This window comes from Tympanuchus pallidicinctus, unplaced genomic scaffold, assembly GCF_026119805.1.
Source record: "Tympanuchus pallidicinctus isolate F22 unplaced genomic scaffold, pur_lepc_1.0 scaffold3, whole genome shotgun sequence".
NCBI classification, from domain to species: domain Eukaryota; kingdom Metazoa; phylum Chordata; class Aves; order Galliformes; family Phasianidae; genus Tympanuchus; species Tympanuchus pallidicinctus.
The window spans coordinates 64,518,997-64,540,315 of NW_026294747.1; the positions used below are offsets into that span (position 1 = coordinate 64,518,997).

General features: G+C 41.8%; 1 protein-coding gene across 5 annotated transcripts in view; it reads left to right on the top strand.

The window, feature by feature from the left end:
• Nucleotides 1–21,319, top strand: part of LOC128085553 (sodium channel protein type 5 subunit alpha-like) — a 206,019-nt gene that overhangs the window by 92,224 nt on the left and 92,476 nt on the right. For 4 of the 5 annotated variants that reach the window (XM_052693156.1, XM_052693160.1, XM_052693159.1 and 1 more), the window contains exons 11-13: nucleotides 1,654–1,836; nucleotides 13,686–13,818; nucleotides 19,346–19,584. In XM_052693156.1, the coding sequence (XP_052549116.1) occupies nucleotides 1,654–1,836; nucleotides 13,686–13,818; nucleotides 19,346–19,584 (555 nt within the window). Of the gene's footprint in view, nucleotides 1–1,653; nucleotides 1,837–4,271; nucleotides 4,674–13,685; nucleotides 13,819–19,345; nucleotides 19,585–21,319 lie in introns of all 5 variants that reach the window. The other variant, XM_052693161.1, reaches the window with a different exon arrangement.

The window sequence follows — 21,319 nt, forward strand, 5'->3', positions numbered from 1 at the left end:
AGGTAAGAAATTGCTAGGAAACTGAAATTAGCTTCTTTTTCAGTAAGAGCACAGTGAGCTTAATAGCACAACCTACAATATTTTCTAGATCAATGCAGTATGATGGCAATCTGAAAGGAAAACTGAAACTCTTTAGACCAGCTTTGACATTTCTCAGTGTAAAGAGAACATAGATATAACTGATAGACCTGGTTGGGGACCATCGGTCAATTTACACAAGTGGTCTAACACATTCCTAAACCTGAATTTAACACCAGAAGACTTGCTGAATCTTTATGAAGAGAAAGAACTTCAGTACAGCAATTAAATCAATTGATTTAAAAAAAAATATTCAACAAAATACAACAGCCTAGACTGATGTCTGAGCCCTCCTCCCTGCTCTAAGCAGCTTGCTCATGAAAGATATTTCCCATGGGAATTAAGTTTTGTTGTGCTCTCAGCTTGATAGAGCTACCGCTACTCCTTGAAATACATGATTGATTCTTTACACGACTGTTAAGTGCCTTCACTTTCCTTGGACTGATGCCTGTGGGAGGAAGGGAGTATTTTGCTGTGGAGAGCTGATTGCCTGTTTGATTCTAGTGGCTTGCAGACAATAGCACTGAGGATTTATCTGTTCCTCCTGTTCTGGGGAACCTGAAGAGGATTTTTATTTTTTTATATTTCACTCATTTTATATACTCCATCTGGGGCTTTGCAAATGGGCCTGTCTGCAGGTCACTGATGTGGCTCCTGCTGGGACACTGCACCTCCAGACCTGACCTCACGCTTTGTGCAGAGCTGGCATCCTTGGGGATGGGGATCCAGTGAGCTGGCGTGGGCAGTGCCTTCCTCTCTGCTGGTATCGATTCTTCCTCCTGCTCATTTGCTTTCAAGGCTCTTGCTTTGTGTGCTCAGGCTTTTGCAGTCGGCTTTTGCTGGGTTCCTAGTGGTTGGTCTGTTATCAGGTGGCTCCTGCCGTGATCCCCCCAGATAGCAAGCACAGCACTGAAGCACACGGCATAACAAAGTCCACCTTATCTCCAGTTAAGCCCATGGTTTTCTCCTTGAATCTCTCATCACAGCTGCCTGTGCTGCTGCTTGGGATAAGTGTTTACAAAGACTTGCCAGCTGAATTGCCTGCTGCTCCTAGCATCTCTCCATGACAGCAGAGAAAAGCACAGCCACCAGCTTGGCTCCTATCATGCTCAGCCTCCTGGTTTAAGGGGCTGCAGTCATGGGGGATGTTGATCTTGTGGTGTCTTGACCCCAATCTTTTAGCCACCAATAGAAGTGCTACTCAAGAAGGAGTGTGTGCCCACAAGCTGGTTCTCTTGTGAAGTGTTAAGATTTACTGCTCCATAAATCAGATGATTTTATTAAGCCATTCCTATTTTCCATCACAGGATGTGAATGGTAGACCTGCATGTGTGCATCCATACTAGGAACTTGGCTCACTTGCTTATTTTCCTCATGACTAAATAGTGAGGTTAGAAATGGGTTAAGAACAGTTCCAGCCACATGAGGTAGTTTTGTCATTAATGACCTCTTCAAAATTTTAATTGATTTCCTGTACAAACTTAAAATGTAGAACGAAAAACGAGTAATCATTTACGCTCACTGGGATCCAACAGTCAAATAATAATTTTTGCACCTTTCCATCTTCTCTTTTAGGCTCTAGCTGCTAAAGGGATTGACTCAATGTCACTTAGCTCCCTGGAAATGTCACCTTTAGCATCCAAAAATGCCAAGGAAAGAAGAAACAGGCGAAAGAAAAAGAAATCTTTGGGGGCAGAAGAGTATGGGGAAGACCAGAGGAATTCCAAGAGTGAATATGATGACGGTCAGAGGAGAATGGTAAGCCATGGTCTGAAACATCACTTCTTTCTCACTGCACTTGCTGGGTAGGCCAAGCTCTGAATATGCAATTAAAGCTGAAACTTCCAGATGGAGAAACGAGTCAATATTTAATGTGACAACTGACCTGGAGATACTGTGTGTTAGATCTGTGAAAGGAAACATATTAGTACTTTCTTTTCAAAATGAATTTAAAATGCTCACTAAGCATTCTTGTGAACCTGTGAACCTATTTTGTCTCTCTTTTTTTTTTTTTTTTTTACTTTTGTTCTTTTTTTTTTCTGCTTCAGGATCCCCTCACAGCCTGATTTATTTTCTTACTCTAATTCCATTCATCTGATTATATCTGTCCATTCCCTATTAGAGTCAAAATATTCTAAGAAAAAAAAACCTGCAAAGCTTAAAAAGAAAAGAGAGGAGCAGAAAAGGAGGAAATGTGCCTCTGAGGGCATTTTTAATGATATATAAAGATGATATTAACATTTTTCTATTCCTTTGCTAGTTGCCTCCAAGTCAAAACTTTGTGGCACTTGTTTCTTCTTTACATTGCAGGAACAAAAATAGAGTGAGACTGTTGTTAAATATGGTTTTATATAAACAATACTGACATGCATGAATATGAATCTGCACATGCTGTGTGTATCAAATGGTGGTAAATAGCTTCAGATAATTTGTTTCTGCTTAACTAAGGGCAAAGTTAAAATCAGTGCTTTTTATTTTTGTTTGTTTGTTTTCTGAATAGCCATGTAATGGGCTAAGTCTTTTCCTATTTTGTTGTCAGTGAATTTAGGGGTACTTGGCAGCCATAAAAAGCTGATAGAAAACAAGTACGTGATTTAAGTAAATGTGACCAATTGCAGACTCCCAAGCTTATCAGATTGATGCAGAGCTGTATTTCTGTAAATAACATACTTTTAAAAATCTTAACTGTTTTTGTTTTCGCCTCATTGGTTCAGTGAGTTGTGTTACAAATTATACCTTTGTGAAAGCCAGAGTTGCTGTCTAGCTTCATTCTGGATGGATTTCAAGATTTTACATACCAGAATGATCATGGTTTGGAGTCGTATATTGCAGTATGTTCCTTAAATTAATATTTCTTGTTTTCACTTTTTGCCCCTGGATGTCATGGGAAACATGGGAGACACATTTCAAAGCTTATAGTAAATCTTCTCTGCAAGGCAGTGTCTGGCATGGTTGGAGGGAGTAAGGCTGAGTCATCATTCAGATGCAATCTGAGCAGCTGGAAGTGTGTTGCCATCAGAAATCAGTCTCAATGACTGTGTCATGGAAACCCAGGCATGGATATTTATTTTTTTTACCAGTTAAAGTTTGGTAGCAATCCAAATGGGTTGTTTTTAGTTAGGAGGAGCCTGGTTTTTGTACGCTTCCGTGTACCAGTGTCACAAAATAGCATCATTACATAATCCAGTGGTGTGAGCTACAGCTGAAAAAAGAAATAATGCTCATTTGGCTTTGCTGGTTTGTGGAGATCTGACCTCTCTTCATATACACTTGGCTCATGAGAAAGCTCTGAAGAAGTTGAAAATTCTGTGCAGGCTGTAAAATCAAAAGTATGTTCTGCCTAAATGCTCTTACTCCATTAATTTCCTCTTCACAGTGTAAGGGAAGGGGACAGACTTGAATTCCTTACGCATTTTCTGAACATCCTTTTCACTCTGTCAGGGTTTACATGTGTTTAGTGCTTGGCTACGTCTTACTGGTGCTCTGTCAGAGTTGCATTCTCACCAGCAGACATCAGAGTGGATCATCAGGGCTAACATTTAGGTGTAAAGGAGACTGCTGTGTAAAGAGGTTGCCTACCCCTCAAAGCAGCTATGTGTGTCGGGGTAATCATTCTACAAACCAATAAATCATATTCCTCTTCTTGCTCTTCTTTTTTTTTTTTTTTTCTTTATCACCTTCTTCCGCCGTATTCTGCTTCTTCTTCTCCCCTCTTCTTCTCATTTCTTCCCACAGTTCATTTCCTGCCCTATTTCTTTATCTCTTGTTCTCCCACTGCAACGTTCCTTCCCCAGCTGTTACGAAGATGTGTGATAAATGCGGTGAACTGGAGCTGGATCCCCTTCCCTGCTCCTGTCTTCCACTCCTTGTGCTGCCTTCCCAGGTCCTTTGGCACTGACCATATGGGGAGGGAGTAGAAGCAAAGGAAGCATCACGCTACCAGGCGAATGCCACCTTGACCCTTCCTAATTCAGTACATCTTTAACTACTGAGTGTTAGACAGATACTTAATGGCTAGGACTGATTTTTCAACCTCTTAACTTTGCAAAGGTTGAATACATGTAATTAAATCTCTCTCTGAATCACCTGATTTAAAATGGAACTTATTGTTCTCCCCAGACCTTCCTCGCTCCTCAAAACATGTTGCAAAATGTTGTTTCTCTTTCCCCTTTTTCCTTTCTGGGGGTTTCTAGACTCTCCTTGGCATTAGTTATGGTCCCAGTGCAAACTTGGTGAAGCGCAGAACCAGCCACGGAAGCATATTCAGTTTCCGACTCCGTGGTAGAGACACTGGCTCCGAAACAGATTTTGCCGATGATGAGATCAGCACCGCTGGGGAAAATGAAAGCCACCGGGGCTCTCTCTTAATTCCAAGATCTGGGAGACGTCCGAGCATTCAAAGTCAAGTGAGCCATAGTTCTCACCCTACTACTCCCAGCTACACCCAGACGGGCAAAAGGAACAGCTCAGTGGATTGCAATGGTGTGGTTTCCCTGATAGGAGGAGGCACCGGGGCTCTCAACCCAGACCCTACTTCTCCTGCAGGGTTACTGCTCCCCCCAGTTATTATGGAAAAACCTGGGACAGGCGATCTGGTGAGTACTTTATAACTTTTGTATGTGATTCATGCTCTCGTTTCCTTCTGAATGTTGTTGGAGTTTGCTGTAATTTATTTACACAGTATGCAATCTGCAGTGAGAAACTTCCCACCATTCTAGGCAGGGTGGGAATGCAACAGGCTAACTCACATAGTGACATGCATCTGGTGCCACATAAGTTCACAACTTCAGGTGAGACTTGCTCTTCAGAGCTGACTGGAAGAAACAGGAGTTGGACTCGATGGTCCTTATGGGTCCCTTCCAATTCGGGATATTCTGTGATGCTGTGAAAGGACTAAATACTGGGATTCATACACCTTTTCTTGAAGGGATATTTTTCAAGTTGGTTCCTTTGCCACTTGAATATTTGACATTGTATGTTGGAGAAAAATAATGTTTTTAAAATGATTCTGTATTCAACCTTATCATCTTGAGACTGCGTTTTCTCCCTCTGTTTTTTATCTGTATGCATCTAACTTCAGCTCTTCTATATAGCTGCTTGTGGAGGGCTGTTCTTATTGTCCACGAGTAGTTCTCAGAAATTTCTAGCATCCAGTTAGGACAGATGAGCAGATGATCAGAAGATTTCCAGAATCTTTGTTGCAAAGCACCATTGTTGCAAAATATTTCTTAAGGTTGGAAGTAAAACTGTTAAGACTGATATGTTAAGATGTGAGAATGAATTCACTTGGAAAACCATAGGATGGTGTTTTGAAAATAGCTTCTTCACAGGTGGGGCAATGATGACTGGTTGTCATATGACTGATATGGTGGGAATTTACCTCTTTTAATGTAGATCTCTACATTGGAGCTCATCTTAACAATCTTTAAAGCAATAGAAGTCTAGTCACTATGTGAACGTGGGCAGGATTTATTTCACCTTAGAGATCTGAAATGCATTGGAATAATCTCTGTCCCTAAAAGCGTCTCTGTTCTTTGAAAACAATAAAAGCCCAGGGTGAAAAACTTCATATCACAAAGGTCTTAAGTAAGGTGAGATGAAACCCACATAGAGTAACCACATATCAAAAATGGATTACACTGAGAGGGTGAAAAGCAAGTGATGTTCTAATGTGCATTAGGCAAGGTATTTCCTGAAAAGAAAGGCAAATGAGATAGATCCCAGCTGTGGTGTCAGATTATCAGTAAACTGAGAAGTAGCTTTCTTTTCTCTATAGAGAAGGTGGCTCCTTCCCTTTCAAGCGTTGGTCTGAATATTTTCCTCACCTATCTGAGCACTCCCTGTAGCCCTTTAAATAGACTGTCATACTATAAATGCAAGGGGCTGTTCTGTGTGTGGGAAGCTGTGGGAAGCATGGTGATATGAGAATGATTTGCTTTGTTGACAATACTGGGGTCATTTCTGCTTTTTCAGATGTTCACAGTCATATAGGACTTCGGTACTCCCATTTGACTCTTTGCAAGCAAGAGAGATCAGTCCTGAGAGCAATCTCTAGGCTACAGAGCAGTAGACAGGCTGAAGATGGGGGGCTTTTATTGGGATTATGCTTGCAGCATAACAAGCTGCATGTTAAAGAAACTGTGGAAGAAGGAGTTTGTGCATCTTTTAAAAAATATATATGCATTACAATCAGGGGTAGGGGCTTAAGTAGATGAGCAGTGGATGTCCCCTTTTCTCTGTAAGACAAGCAGCTCTGCAGCCTGCTGAGGCTCTCGCAGCTGTCAGAAAGCTCAACAAACCATGTGAGCACTCAAGCTTTTACAGCAAAAAATGGTATTTTACAGGATTGGGCCCTGAGGTGGCAGGGAGACTTCGAGCTCTGCTGGCGTTTCTTTTCGTTTGCTAGCCTCCTGCCTTTCAAAAATGGATGTTGAAAATGAAATGGCCTGAGTGTGCAAGCTCACTAAGCAGTTTCCTGGTCGTCTAGGAAATAACACCCAGACACTATAGTAACAGATGCTTGGTCAGTGATGCAATGTGAAGGATGTTGTGTCTCCTGCAAAACTGGTTTGGTATCTAATCTAGCCAGAAAATGTGAGCTGGAGTTAAAAGCTAATTGGAAAGAAGCCCACTGCTGTACAAATGCATTTGCTACAGAAACCATGAGAGTTGGGCACATATGTGCAGCTGCAACTGTGGGGCACAGGCAGAAGGAAAGAGCAAATCGAAAACCTCGGTGTGTTCAGAGATAACACCTCTAGGGCTCTGTGTTGGATTATTTTTGCTATTTTCTTGTTAAAATTTTTGAAGTTAAGTTTGTTCCTGCTTAGTAGTTCTGGCTTCTTTTTATTTTCTCTCGGGGGAGCTAGAAGGAAGATGTTACAGGGTGAAGATGAAGTTAGCTCATTAACCCTACCAGCCCCACTGCTGTTATTTGTTTCATATGCATGTAAACCCATGGGAAGAAAGGACCCACTTCTACAATTTTAGCGTGTTCATTCTTAGCATCTTTCAGCCTAGAATTTACTCCAGGCAATGCAGTTGGGACTGCAATGATCAGTTTTTCTGCCTTTATGCCAGCTAAGGGCTGCTTGCCAGTGGTACTGGCTATGGTGGCAACTGATGTGACATGACAACATCCACACTGCTAATACCAGATTTTGGGAGAAGTTACACTGAGAAGTTGTGGCTGTCCCATCTCTGGAGATGCTGAGGGCCAGGCTGGATGGGCAACTTGATCTAGTGACTGATGTAGTGATGGGCAGCTCTGTGGCAGGGAGGCTGGAACTAGATGATCTTTGAGATCCCAACCTACCCAAGCCATTCTATGATTCTCTGATTCTATGTAAGTCAAATATGACTTTTAAATGCTCTTCATTTTATGCTGGTCCTGCTTCTTGGCATGAGAAGTTGTGAGTCTGCTTCCATGAGAAACTAACCATGTTCTTACATTTTCTGTCTCCTTCATTCCTAAATACATCTACTGAATCAGGAGGAAATTCAGCTAATCTCAGTGGATGGTGCTTAGACCATTCAGTCCAGTTATGTAGAGTAGTTTGAATGTTCAGCTGTCTTTCTGGTCATGGAAGATGTGGTCCATGCAGAATGGCATCCATCCAGTAGAGATTCTGGGAGGCAGTCCTTGCTGGCTCCTAGGGTTGTGCTGCAATGTTCAAATTAGAAAGGTCATATGAAGAGTAAAGAAGTGTAATGTAAAAGTATGATCTGCAAACACTCTCCAAAAGCTCTGGGCCAAGCAGCCTGCCTGGATGTGAAGAGCAAGAGGCTCATGTTGGAGGTTTGCAGGGTGCTGGTGGTAGGAAACACGTGCAAAGTCCAAATTATTCTCCTGGAGATCCCCATGATCCTCAGAGCACTGAATCAGGACTGGCTCTGATTTCCCACCAGCTTTCTTGAAATGGTGCAGCTGCTGATTTCAGCAGGCTTAGCCTGGCATAAATAGGCTGAAAGCTGCACCTGGTTTTAAGACCTTTTTTTTTTTTTTCTTGCTTTGAGACTGATACATTTTGAAAATAATTCTTCCTTTATTGCTGATAACAATTGTTGGGCTGGAGGTTTGAACTTTCTTTGTTCTTAGAGAAAGTCTGAATGTTATTTAAGCAACTTCAGGGCACAGTGAAGGCTAAAGTTTCCATGTGCCTATCTAGAATTTATTTGCAGTTGTGTATTACTCTGTTGTGCTTCGGTGTATGTAGATTAGAATAGCACCTCCCTTCACAAGATACTGATCTATTTGGACAGAATTGGATTAAATTAGTGAGCTGTTATTGGGAGCTCAGTTTATCCATGGGATCTGATGAAGATAAGTAAAGCACCTGTGACTTTTTGAAGGCTAAAAACTACAGAGGACACCATGCACTCATCAGAAGCAGAGCAGGACCACCCAAAACATGATTTTGGAATAGGCAGCAAGAAAAAGGTTGGGGCTACCTGAGATCTCCCAACCTTTGCTGACTTTCCTCTTCATCACAGTTTTTGTTCTCCTTCAGTAAAATAAAAATCCAGGAATTGATTTTTAGGAGGGAAAACTGTTGGGATAAGTAAGCCCTGAGTAAAGGCAAGGCAGTTTGTTGAGGTGCCAAACTGAGGATTTAGGAGCTTATCTTCAGACTGAATTTTTGTTTTTTAACACAAAAAGAAGGCTTGGCTCTTCTTATTTCTAAGCAGAAAGTTATTTTTGCTTACCACATGGGTTTCAGTATTTTTGTTGACCTTAAATCCCCCCCAAGGTAGAATTTCTTATCCTTTTTTTTTTTTTTTTTTTTTTTTTTTTCCCCTCCTTGCCTTTGCCCCAGGACTGTCAAAAAGGCAGTGTTAGCAGTTTTTGTTCAGAAAAAGGTCAACACAATAAGTCATCCAAGCACTGCCACCAAGAAGTCATACGGCTGGAAGCTCTCTGGCTGTCCACTGGGGCTGCTGTCATCATGGCTTCAGTTTCTGTTTGCTTGAAACTTTACTTTAGCACATCCCAAAATAAGACCACACCTGTGGTAAATTGTTCAGATTTAACACAAATATTGCAAGCTTCTCCAAGTTACTGTGCATCTCTTTAAAGAATCAAGTATTCACGAAATTAAATGCCTTTATTCTTAAGGCTGTGTGCTATTATGATCACCACCAATTTCATTAAATATATATATTTTTGTGCCTTTTTGGGTCCATTGTTCACGGTGTGCCCTGTCCACCTCTTTTATGCTTGAAAAGATTTTTACTGTACAAGGAGAATTAAAGCTGTCCCAGTTCCCAAATGTGATCTTTAAAATGCTGCCACATACAAGCCCATCTTTGCGTAGTGATTTTGACATAGCTCAGAACAGTGGATGCTCAGAATAAAATAATTCTGCAGTGTTATGCATCCTCATTTACATGTAAATTACTGAATAGCATATTTGTCCCTATAGAATTTAGCTAATCCAAAGGAGAAGCATTTGCAGTCAATCAAGGAGCAACACAAATAATCTTGTCTTGACAGAGATGCCTGTATTTAACTCTATTGTGATTTCTCATCCAGACTCCATGGAGACTCCCTGCATAACTATAGAGACCCTTGTTATTTTTGCTTTATTTGCATAGACATTTAGGTACCATGACCTACTGTGTCTGTGTATTCTCCCTGTATGATGCTAATAGCTTTTATACTGCTGTGCTTGTCCAGTTCCTGGAACTGCTTTGTACCTCAGACTGCAAAAATTTCTAGTTCCTCGTGTGAGGATTAGCTATCTCACTTCTAAGACAAGTAATAAAGCTTGCTCGTGGATCTGTTCTTAACAAAGAACAAAAGCTCATGAACTTCCCTAAGTAACTTTGGTGATTTTGAAGAACTCATCTGCATGGAAACTTTCTTTTCTAGAAAATATACTTCATTCAAAATTGCAAGCTCATCAAATGTGCCCATTGTCCTTCGTCCTGTCACTGGGCACCACTGAAAAGAGCCCCATCCATTTGACTCCTGCCCATTAGAAATTTATAAGCGTTCTTTTCTCCAGATGGAACAGCCCCAGGTCTCTCAGCCTTTCGTCATCAGGGAAATGCTCCATGCCTTCATCATCTTTGTGGCCCTACACTGGACTCCCTCCAGCACTCCAGTTCCCTGTCTTTCTTGAATTGAGGAGCCCATAAATGGACACAGTACTCCAGATGTGACCTCACCACAGCATTACCTCTTGCCCTGCTAGTTAAGCTCTCTGTAATGCACCCCAGGATACCATTGACCTTCTTGACCACAGGGACAAAGAGCTGGCTCGTGGCCAACCTGTTGTCCACCAGGAGACTCAGGACCTTCCTCCACAGTGCTCCTTTTCAGCAGGTCAAGCTCTAAACCTGTACTGATGCATGTGGTTATTCCTCCCCAGGTGTAGGACTCTACACTTGTCCCTGTTGAACCTCATCAGGTTCCTCTCCATTCAACTCATCAGAGTTCAGCCTGGACTCTTCACATATCCTGGTTTAGCTGAATCCTGCAATAAGAGGAATGAATCTGAATGTTTTCTCTCTAGCTCTGTACTGCTACAGTGAATACTCTTTACACCTGTGAATAAAGGTGGCTTGCAGATAAAGGCCATCAGCCCATGAATTTTGCAAAAACAGTTCTGCACGCATCAGTGGGAATATTATCTTACTTGACAGACAAAAAAACAAAACTTCTGGGGTTGAGGTTGTATAAAGAAGTACTATAGGTATATACTAAATTCTCGGTCAGAAGAGATGGGAAGATGTTACAGATTTAGAAGAGTTAGATGATCCAGTGGAATTTGAGGATTTCTTGTGCTTCCTTCTGTAGGCAGAGGGAACTGGCAGAAGAGTTGCTTTGTCTTTGACATTTTCAGTTGCTTTTCTTTGTTTTGCCTTTTTAAAGCTTATTCTCCCTCCTTTTTCTTTTTTCTTTTTTCTTTTTTCTCTTTCTTTTTTCTTTTTTCTTTTTTCTCTTTTCTTTTTTCTCTTTTCTTTTTTCTCTTTTTTCTTTTTTCTTTTTTCTTTTTCTTTTTCTTTTTCCTCCCTTCAGTTTATTCTACTTAAAAATATGTTTCCCTTGTGGTGCTTCATTTTTCTTGTTATTTTTTTCAGCCCTACATATGTAGGCTTCTCCAGAAGTAATGCCTCCTATTAATTTTCATGGAAATACAACTGATACAAAGTGCACAGTAATACTACTTGATAGAGCAAATTCTCAACAAAACACTGTTTTTTGAACAGTCACCACTATTAGCCAATTTGTGCAGGTGATCTAGCTGACTGTGACTCTTCATTTCATGGTGTGACAACTGTGCATGGCTGTCTGGAACTTGGCTTGTCTTTTACACTGCTCTTGCCACTGCCACCTCACTGTTTGGTCTTTATAAACATTCATCAAGCGTGAATAAATATCAGTGGGTGCAGTTTCTTCCACATGAAGGAATTCAGTGACACACCTTTGCTTCATACCCACTTCCATATCAGGTGCCATTCTGTCAGATTGACCCTCTGCTGCCATCTGTCCAATGGTAACAAAATGTAATGGAATGTAGGTGAGAAGGTTGAACTTCTACCACCATCCCACTGACATCCGCCTCTGGTGTCATGGGCCAACATAATAAAATAGGAGGCATTATTTTCACAGCAACCCTTGTACTTCCTGAGTTCTCTAAATTGGTGTGAAAGTTTGTGCAATTTGGTAAATGTTCTGTTCATTATTAAAACATTTGTTGCTTGTTTATTTTACATTTTTGAGGTGGAGGAAATAAAGTGAACTAATGCATTTGAATTATCTTTCTTGATTTCCCCAGGCTCTAAACCAAGCATGGAGCAATTTATTGTTCTGTTACACTCAAGTGGGATTCTTTTTGAATAGATTCTGATTACACCTCAGCTTTGGGTGCAACTGCATCAGTAACTCAATGGGCCATGATACAACTGTTTTAACAAGAGAATATTTTAGAAAAAAGAAAGCCATTTTGAAGCTTTAGTACTTTTCTGACTTAGCTATTGTTTTAAGTGATTGCTTTCAACATTATTCTCCTTGCAGGAATCGGTGTTTTTATCTGCAATTCTTTAAAGTGACCCGCTAACCATATCCCAGATGACTATTTTCAGTGTCAAAAAGTGGCTGAGCGTCCTTGTCCTTTGCAACCATCTCACAAAGAAGAGATCACAATCCAGAAAGACAGCTCAGAGAGCATCAGTGCTCTTTTACCCTCGCTGTCACAAAATTGCCTATCTTGAAGACCAGTTTTGTTGGTGGAAACCCAGCCATAGGCAGCAGAGCCAGGGAGCTTTTGCCTATAGTGTGTCTTGATTAAGTGCTACTTGAGGCACTTGGGGCCATTTCAGATCCAAAGAATCTGAGAAGATCCAGAATCCAGAAGATTAAATCAGGTTCCCATAGCTCATTTTGATACATAGGGGCAAAAGCATCTACTCCAACGTCTGTTTAAAGCAGGGGCTTTCATCTTAGGGATTTCTTCACCTTTCACATTTTCTTGAGCTGTATTTTGGGAACCATTTGGACCCATCTATCTACAGTGCATCTCTTCTGCCTGTATTCAGTGTCTGACAGCCTAGTATGCTTGGAGGAGCAAGACAGAGCTTTTAAAACATTAATTTGAGAATTTATCTTTACTTGGTGGTCTGTCGGAGAGGACAGAATTGAACTTGGCTTTCCCAGATCCTACAACCCAAATATCCTTTCTTTTTTCTCTGGCAGAGCTAGGGGAGTAGATCAAGTAGGAGTTGTCTCTGCATAATGTAGGAGCTCATAATAATGAAAGTCTTATCATCTTGCTCTTGTGAGCTGAAAATATTAAGTATTAAATACAGTGTGCCTACAGTTGTGCTGTGTTTCTTATTGACTTCAGAAACCTAAGCCTTCAAAAAGCATAAAACTAATTTAAAATCAAATGTTAAATAAAATTTGGCAGTTCTGTTTATCTTCTGGTATTGGAGTTGTTTGTGGGTTGTTTTTTTTTTTAAGCTTTTTCTTGATAACAAGGGACCAAAATAGTTAGAGTTTTTTTTTTTTGGGGGGGGGAGGGAGTTGGGAAAGGAATCAGAAATTCTCCCCTAATTACAGAGCTTCCGAATCCATGACACCAGAGATCACCAGAATGACAGTATGTTCCTCAGATCTGGCAGTGTTTCAGACCAGGAAAAACCATGTACTGAGGAGCAAGTTGGGTTGGCACGATATCAGAGCCCTGTAATGGAGCTGTTACCAACGCTCCTTTTTCCTGTTCTAGCAGTATAATTAAACAGTTAACACATTTCAGAAATAATGGTATAATTAATGTAATTAAGCAGGGCCTCTTTCACTAGAAACGAGGGTAGTAAAGCAGCGCTGCTGTTTCTCTGATGTGAGAAATGCCCCTTTATTTTCATCTGCATCTTTCACCTGTTTGCACAGAGGTAAAGAGCATGGCCAAGTTTTTAAAGCTGCTCAAAGTGCCATTTTCAAAAGCTGTACCCCAGCAGCACACGTTTAATTGGGAAACTGGTGAGCTCTGGTCTTAGAAAAAAAGACTGCTTAGACGATTTGGAAAACCCTGCCCCAAATCTGCCTTGTGTTTTTTTTGCCCTGGTTTTACTCAGCTGACCTGGTGTGTTCATTTCAACAGACCTCTCCCTCAGATGAAGCCAGCAAGAAGCAGCTTTTAATGCCCCATCGCCCGTCGGTGGACCACTCAGATGAACCCCTCCAGAGACAGAGGGCAGTGAGTGCTGTCAGCATCATCACCAGTGCCCTGGAAGGTAAGTCATGTCTTTGTCTCCCTGCCCAAAGCCAAGTGTGTCTTGGTTGGCAGGAAGAAAGTAGCAAGTAAAACCTGAAGGTTAAACCCTTTTGTTTTGGGGAGAAAATACTGCAGAAATATTACAACCCTATAATATGAGCAATGCCTTAACAGAAGGCTGTGTAATCTTACCATAGACTTGTAAACATCCTCACAAAATGCTGGTATTATAATCAGGGTTGGATCTGCTAACATTTTGTTTACCCTCAGCCTCTGATGCACAGAGGGCTAACCAAGATGAAGTGTAGCAGAGCACAAGACTATGCATACATTTACAAGTATTATACCATCATAGAATGGTTTGGGTTGGAAGAGACCTCAAAGCCCATCCAGTTTCACCCCCTGCCATGGACAAGGAACCTACCACCAGCCCAGACTGCATACAGCCCCATCCAGCCTGGCCTTGAGCACCTCCAGGGATGGGAGCTCTCTGAGCAGTGCCAGTGCCTGATTTCCCTCTGAGTAAAGAATTTCTTCCTAACATCTAATCTAAATCTAACCTAACTCATAGCAATACACTGCTTTTCTAGGAAAGGGTTTCTTACATCTCCTTGTGTCTTCTGCATTGTAAATTGAGACTGAATAGGAGGTAATGAGTAAGAGTATAGAATAATGTTTGTCAGGAAGTCAGAGTGGAACACAGGAAGATTTGGATTCTCCTGGAGACTTATTCTTTGTGTTACTGATGAATAGGAAGGTAATGCAAGACTAGATGACTTGTCTGGGAGATGTCTTATAGGAAGGGACCAAACCTGTCTCTTTGGAGACAATGCCCAGTTGCAGCCACAAAGCCCATCTTCTTCCTCAGCTTTTTACAACTTTCTGTGGTTATGGTCAGCAGGACTGTGGTCAGAACAGATAAACATATATTTAAGCTAATAAGGATTTATATTCTTAATAGGTGCATAATCACGTCAGTACATGCCAGTATTCAGTATGACCTGGAAAGGTTTTTTGTTTTCATTTGGGTTTTTTTTGCAGTTGACAATGTGAAGAATGTGTAAAAGGCCTAGGCTGGACTTCTTGCACATTCATTTAATGATACTTTCTATTATTTCTAATATTTTATGTCTGAAATGGTCCTTGTCAAGTTTAGCGTACCTCAGAGGATGTATATTTTTATCCTCATACTGCAGAAATCCTTAACAAAGTTTTCCTAACCCCCAAAATTTGATCAGTCATAGAAATTATTCAGTACTTCTTAACAAGAGGAACATCACATCAGAAGAAAAAGTTTCACAGGCTTTAAGGTATAGTAATAGCTCTATGTTTGGCTTGGAACAGCCAGACCAGAAATCCCTTCCCCCATTTGTTGCTTGATTTCTGTTCTTGACTCTTGGGAAAGCCATTGCTTCTCTTTTGTCCCCAGGCATTGCAAAGCCTTGCAGTCAAGGAGAGACCTACTTTTTGTTTGTTTGTTTAAAAATAAGAGGGAAAATGCCTCCAATTTTACTTTTTCCTTTTACAGGTTTCTTTCAAAAAATATTCAGTATGTTGTAATTTTCAAAGATTAGAAAGGATGTGAGTTTTTAAATGGTTTAAACTATTTTAATGCCACATCATTACCAAAAGAGGAAGGCCACACCTTCTTCCTTCCCTGTTCCTGCAGAATGATTGGGCTGCACAAAAAATTGATTTTCAGTGAGCAGGATTAGTTCACCCACAAGCTACAGAAGCACAAAGGACAGAGGAAATACGTGTAGCTCAGGGGGACGAAACTATCTGCTTTACCAACAACCTGGGCTTAAAAAAGCTTTGTTGATTGTAGAGTTTCAGGGGAGAAGCAGCACATCTGATGTGTACATTGTGAAGGTATCAAAATCAGCGAGAGTGGGTTGGTTAGAAATGATCATGATGCAGATAAATGGGTTCTTCTAGTTCTACCTGGAAAACTAAGTCCATTAGGAAGTGACTACCTCAAAGTCTTCATTGCTTTCAGAGGTAGGTTTCTGAAAACAATGCACAATAAGGATTTTGCACAGAAATTGTCTGGGTTATAAATGGTTCTCACATCATTTTAGGCTTTCCTCTCTAAACCCTGTGTTTGGAAGCTGGGAAGAGAGAGTTATCTGCTGGGAGCAATTCAGCTTCCCAGAGATCTCAGAGCAGTGCAGGTGTTTCTGCAAAATTTGTACTTGTAGGACACCAACCAATATTTTGAAAATGTGCTAGAAAGCACCTAACACTGCAAATCTGTTGTCCAACGAAGGAAAATGCTTTTAGAATGCATCCTGGCTTGAGAAAGGAGGCTGTTTATGAACCGATTCAAATAACAGGCTTGGCTGAAGCTTTCCTGTTATCACCTCAGGTTCTAATTATATAGACTAAAACTGTTATACATGCCCATAAAGGAATCAGAAAAGGAAAGCATTAAGCAATTCTGCTAATCATGATCATTCAGCCATTAACTGTCTTTTCTGGCTTTTCTTTTTCATCATTTAACACAAATTATTCTTACAAAGCCATTTATCTTCTTTTGTGCTCAAATAAAATGAACACATAAAAGTTGTATTTTAAATAACACTTTAAAAGTACCTTTAAAAAGAACATTGGAGCTTTAGTACCACATTCAAACTGAGTTATGCACTCCCCTGATTTTCAGAAGAAATTGGACACTTAATGCCTTTTTTGGATTAAACATCAAGAACAGAATCCTCCTGATAACCAGTGATATTCTGGCTCTTAAAACAAAGTATCATTGGCTCTGGTGCTCACAGGGAATCTTCAACCATCTTGATATTTCAAAAAAACAATACCAGGCCCCAGGACATTCCTGCAGTGCATAGAAGGTAACTTGTTGATGCAGATGGTTGAGCAGACAATGAGGAGAAGTGTGCCTTGTTCTTACAAACAACGAAGGACTTGTTGGGAATGTGGAGGCTGGGTGCAGCTTGGGATGCAGCAAACATGAGATAGTGGAGTTCAAGGTTCTATGTAGAAGAAATAAGGCAATAAGTAGGATGGCAGCCCTGGACTTCAGGAGAGCCAACTTTGACCTCTCCAAGAACCAACTTAGAGGTATCCCCTGGGTTAGAGCATTGGAAGGTAAAGGAGCCCAGGAGAATTTGTTAATGTTCGAGTAGCACTTCTTCCAAGCTCAGGACTGGTGCATCTCTGAGAGTAAGAAATCAGGCAAAGGTGACAAGAGACCCACATGGATGAGCAAGAAACTCATGGAAAAATAGAAGAAGATCTATAGAATGTGGATAAGGGGTCTGGACACCTGGGAGGAATATAGGAATGCTGCCAAAGTATTGCAGGGATGGAAAAAGGAGAACTAAGGTCCAGCTGGAATTATATCTAATGGGGGAGGTCAAGGACAACAGGAAAGACTTCTTCAGGTATATCAGTAGCAAAAGGAAGACTACAAAAAATGTGAGTCCACTTCAGAATGAGGTGAATGCCCTGGTAAGGGAGGACACAGAGAAGGAAGAGATAGTGAATGTCTTCTTTGATTCAGTCTTGACTAAAACTAAGCCTAGGGGATCCCAGTCCCTGGGAATAAGAAGTGTGGGAAAAGGAAGATATCCCCTTGGCTGGGAAGAATCTGATCAGAGATTGTGTAGGCAAACTTGATGCACACCAATGATGCAACCATGAGCACTGAGAGAGCTGGCAGAAGTGATTGCTAAGCCACTCTTGGTCAACTTTGAAGGTTTGTGGAGAAGGGAGAGGTGTCTGAGAACTGGAGGATAGCCGGTGTCACTCCAGTCTTCAAAAAGGGCAAGAAGGAGGAGTCAGGAAACCAGACCAATCAGCCTGAAATCTGTCCCTCGGAGGGTGATGAAACAACTTGTTCTGGATGCCATCTCCAACCAAATGGAAGAGAAGGTATCAGGAGTAGTCAACATGGATTCACCACGGGGAAATCATGCTCAACTAGCATGGTAGTCTTCTATGATGTCATCACCAGCTGAGTAGATGGGAGGAGAGTGGTGGATATTGTGTACATTGAATTCCGCAAAGCTTTTGACACAGTCTCCTGTAACATCCTCATAGACAAGCTTAGGAAATGTGAAATAGAGCAGTGGACAGTGAGGTGGATTAGAAACCGGCTGACTGGCAGAGCTCAAAGGATGGTTACCAGTGATAAAGATTCTAGTTGGAGGCCCGTAACTAGTGGTGCTCCCTGGGGGTTGGTGCTGGGTCAGGTCTTGTTTAACATCTTCATCAGTGACCTGGTTGAAGGGATAGAATGCACTCTCAACAATTTTGCTGAGGGAGGAGAGCAAAATTGGTTTCAACAATTTGCTTTCAACAAGACCTGGACAGATTGCACAGTTGGCTGGAGAGAAACCTGATGAGGTTCAACAAGAGCAAGTGTAGAGTCCTCCTCCTGGGGTGAAACAACCACATGCATCAGTACAGATTAGGGGCTGACCTGCTGAGAAGGAGCTGAAGCTCTGCAGAGAGGGTCCTGGGTGTTTTGGTGGACAACAGGTTGGCTAAGAGCCAGCATTATGCCCCTCTGTCCAAGAAGATCAATGGTACACAGAGGTATATTAAAAAGAGCGTGGACAGCAAGGTGAGGGAGGTGATCCTCCCCCTCTACTCTGCCCTGGTGAGACCACATCTGGAATACTGTGTCCAGCTGTGGGCTCCTCGATTCAAGAAAAACAAAGAACTGCTGGAGAGAGTCCAGTGTAGGGTTACAAAGCTGATTAGGGGCCTGGAGCATCTCTCATACGAGGAAAAGAGAAGTCCAAGAGGAGATCTTACCAATGCTTATAAATATCTAAAGGATGGGAGTCAAGGGGATGGGACCATATTCTTTTTCGTAGTGCCCAGCAACAGCGCAAGGGGCAATGGGCACAAACTGGAACATTGGAAGTTCCATATGAACATGAGGAAAACATTCTTTATTGTGAGGGTGACAAAGCTCTAGAGCTGGCTGCCCAGAGATGTGGATATTTAAAACCTGCCTGTTTTTCCTGTGCGACCTGCTGCAGTGAACTGCTCTGGCAGTGTGTTGGACTGAGGGGTCTCCAGAGGTCCCTTCAAACCCATACTACCCTACGATCCTGTAAATCAGCTCTAAATATTGGATTTAAGCTCTTTGTCTCTTAAACGCTTTAAAACTCTTCATTTTAGATTTTTCTAAAATGAGACCTGACAATGAAAAGAGCTATGTTCCAGTTTATTCTTTTAACCACTTGAACTTGCCAAAACAGGAAAAGAGAGTGCAGATCTATGTGAAATACCAGCCTTTGCATATTTAGTGCGAATTTTCCTCTTTACTTGTGACTCCTTTGAAAGGTTACTACTTCCAGGATAGGCCACTGTCTGCTAAGTACAATCAACTGGCAAAAAAACCAAAGTACATAATTTGCCTGTTAAGATAGAAATATTTTTGTCCTAAAAAAGAAAAAAAAAAAAGTGGTTCTGGGTAATTCAGGAGTCTTCCTCTATGTTGTAAGTCATTTTAAATGTTTCCTTGTCATATAACTCAGTGTGCATTGACTGTTGTTTTACTGCTTGTGTCTTAGAGCTTGAGGAATCACACCAGAAATGCCCTCCGTGCTGGAACCACTTTGCTGTTAAATTTCTCATTTGGGATTGCTGCCCGTTTTGGCTTTTAATCAAGAAATTTGTCAAGTTTGTGGTAATGGACCCATTTACTGACCTCACCATCACCCTCTGCATTGTGCTGAACACACTCTTCATGGCCTTGGAGCATTATAAGATGACAAAGGAGTTTGACCACATGCTTTACATAGGCAATTTGGTAAGTGAATATAAAGGTAAGACTCCATTTGAGGAATGTATTTATTGCTTTGTAAAGTTTTGGCTTAGGTCTTGGAAGATTCTCTTTTAATATGCTGTCAGCACTGCTTTGCCTATGTCATGTCAAGCAAGAGCGTCCTTTCACCTCTTCTGGGGTTTAAAACTTACTGTTTAAAAATCTTTTTAATTTCAGAAGAGTTTGTATTGGAAAAAAACACAGGATATCTAACTATGACATGGTGGAACTGCCCCTAAAATTAGTACAAGCAAGATTTACTGTAGGACCAGAAGGTCTGGAGTACCCTGGTATGTGGACCCTGCTAAGTGTGAATTTAAGAACCTCAAAGTGGATATGGGAAAAGCCCTTTATTTTTATAAAAAAAGATGGCTCTCAAGCTGGGATCCACTTTGCCCGACTTGGGATATTTGCAGCATAGGAGTCTCTGTTGGAGCTGATTGCATTTAAAGTCAGTGGAGAGAGATAGACAATTTCAAGGCGCAGTTAATTTGATGTTTTTAAGATATTTACTTTTGGATAAGGTGAACTGTGCCCTATAAGCCACTGATTTTGCTGACCATTAACTGCAAAAGGAGCATGCACAGATGCTGCAGATGTCACGTCTGCACTGAGATGCATCCCACGCTGGCAGGTTTAGGTGGGTAGTAGCAATGATCACAATTCTTGTACCAGCACCAGCACACACAGTGCAGCTCATGTTTTTTTCTTTTTTTTTTTAATACTACTCCTTGTTGTTCTTATCTGCAGACCTCCTCAGGCAGATTGAAGGTCTCTCAGCCTGTGGAGCCAGTCTGCAGGTTTTCAGCTGCTGTGTCCTGGCAAATTTCCCTGTCGCTATGCTGGGAAAAATCAGGTGTCTCCTTTGGCTGCTCCAAACCCACGCTCTACTCCTTTGTGGGAAGCAGTAGATAAGCGTAGCTTGGAAAGTCACCCTGCAGAACTGCGCCCAGCTCCTCTATGCCGCCAGCCCACGTTGTGGGGATGTTGCTCAACCATTTGTGGCCTTCTCAGATGACTCCTCAGATGATAAAAAAAAATCCTTTGGACCCAGCATCCGTGACAGCAGGTGGCAATGCTGCTGTCCCGCCCTCTGGCTGGTAAATGCGTCTGTTCCTTGCTCTGCTTTTGACAGAGCAGCTTCTCTCTTTGCCAGACCACAGGCAGCAAATCTCCAGCCCCTGGCATCCCTCCTGCCCACAGGGCTCCCAACAAGGCTGATGGAAATGGAGACGACGAGCAGAGGGTGGGGGGAAAATCGCAAAGGAAATTTTGTTGAAGATTGCAAAATTTTGCAGAAGATGGTGTGCTTCACCCTGAGCTTCTCAGCTCTGCCTGGAGCTATTTTGATTTGTGTTAAAGTGTAAAATAAGCAAAACAGCCTGCTGCTTATGTTTGGGAGTAGGCTGCTGGCCCTGGGCTGCCCTTCCCCTCAGATGCTAGGATGGGTGAGAGGTTCCCCCCACCAGATTTCCTGAGTCCTCGCACAACAGGAATGGTTGCGAGTAGAGCAGGTCAGGGAAGGTAATTCCATCCTGTGGAGGATTTTGCAAAGTCATTTGTAATGAAAATTGAGTGTGTTTTTTTGCAATTTGCCCTGTAAGGGATGGCAGCCTCAGCTCCAGGACAGGCTGCCAGGTGCCTGCTTCCCCTAAGCCACCAACTGCCAGAGCCTCCTCTGTGCCCACACTGAGCTCTGAGCTCCTGCCATCCCATCTAA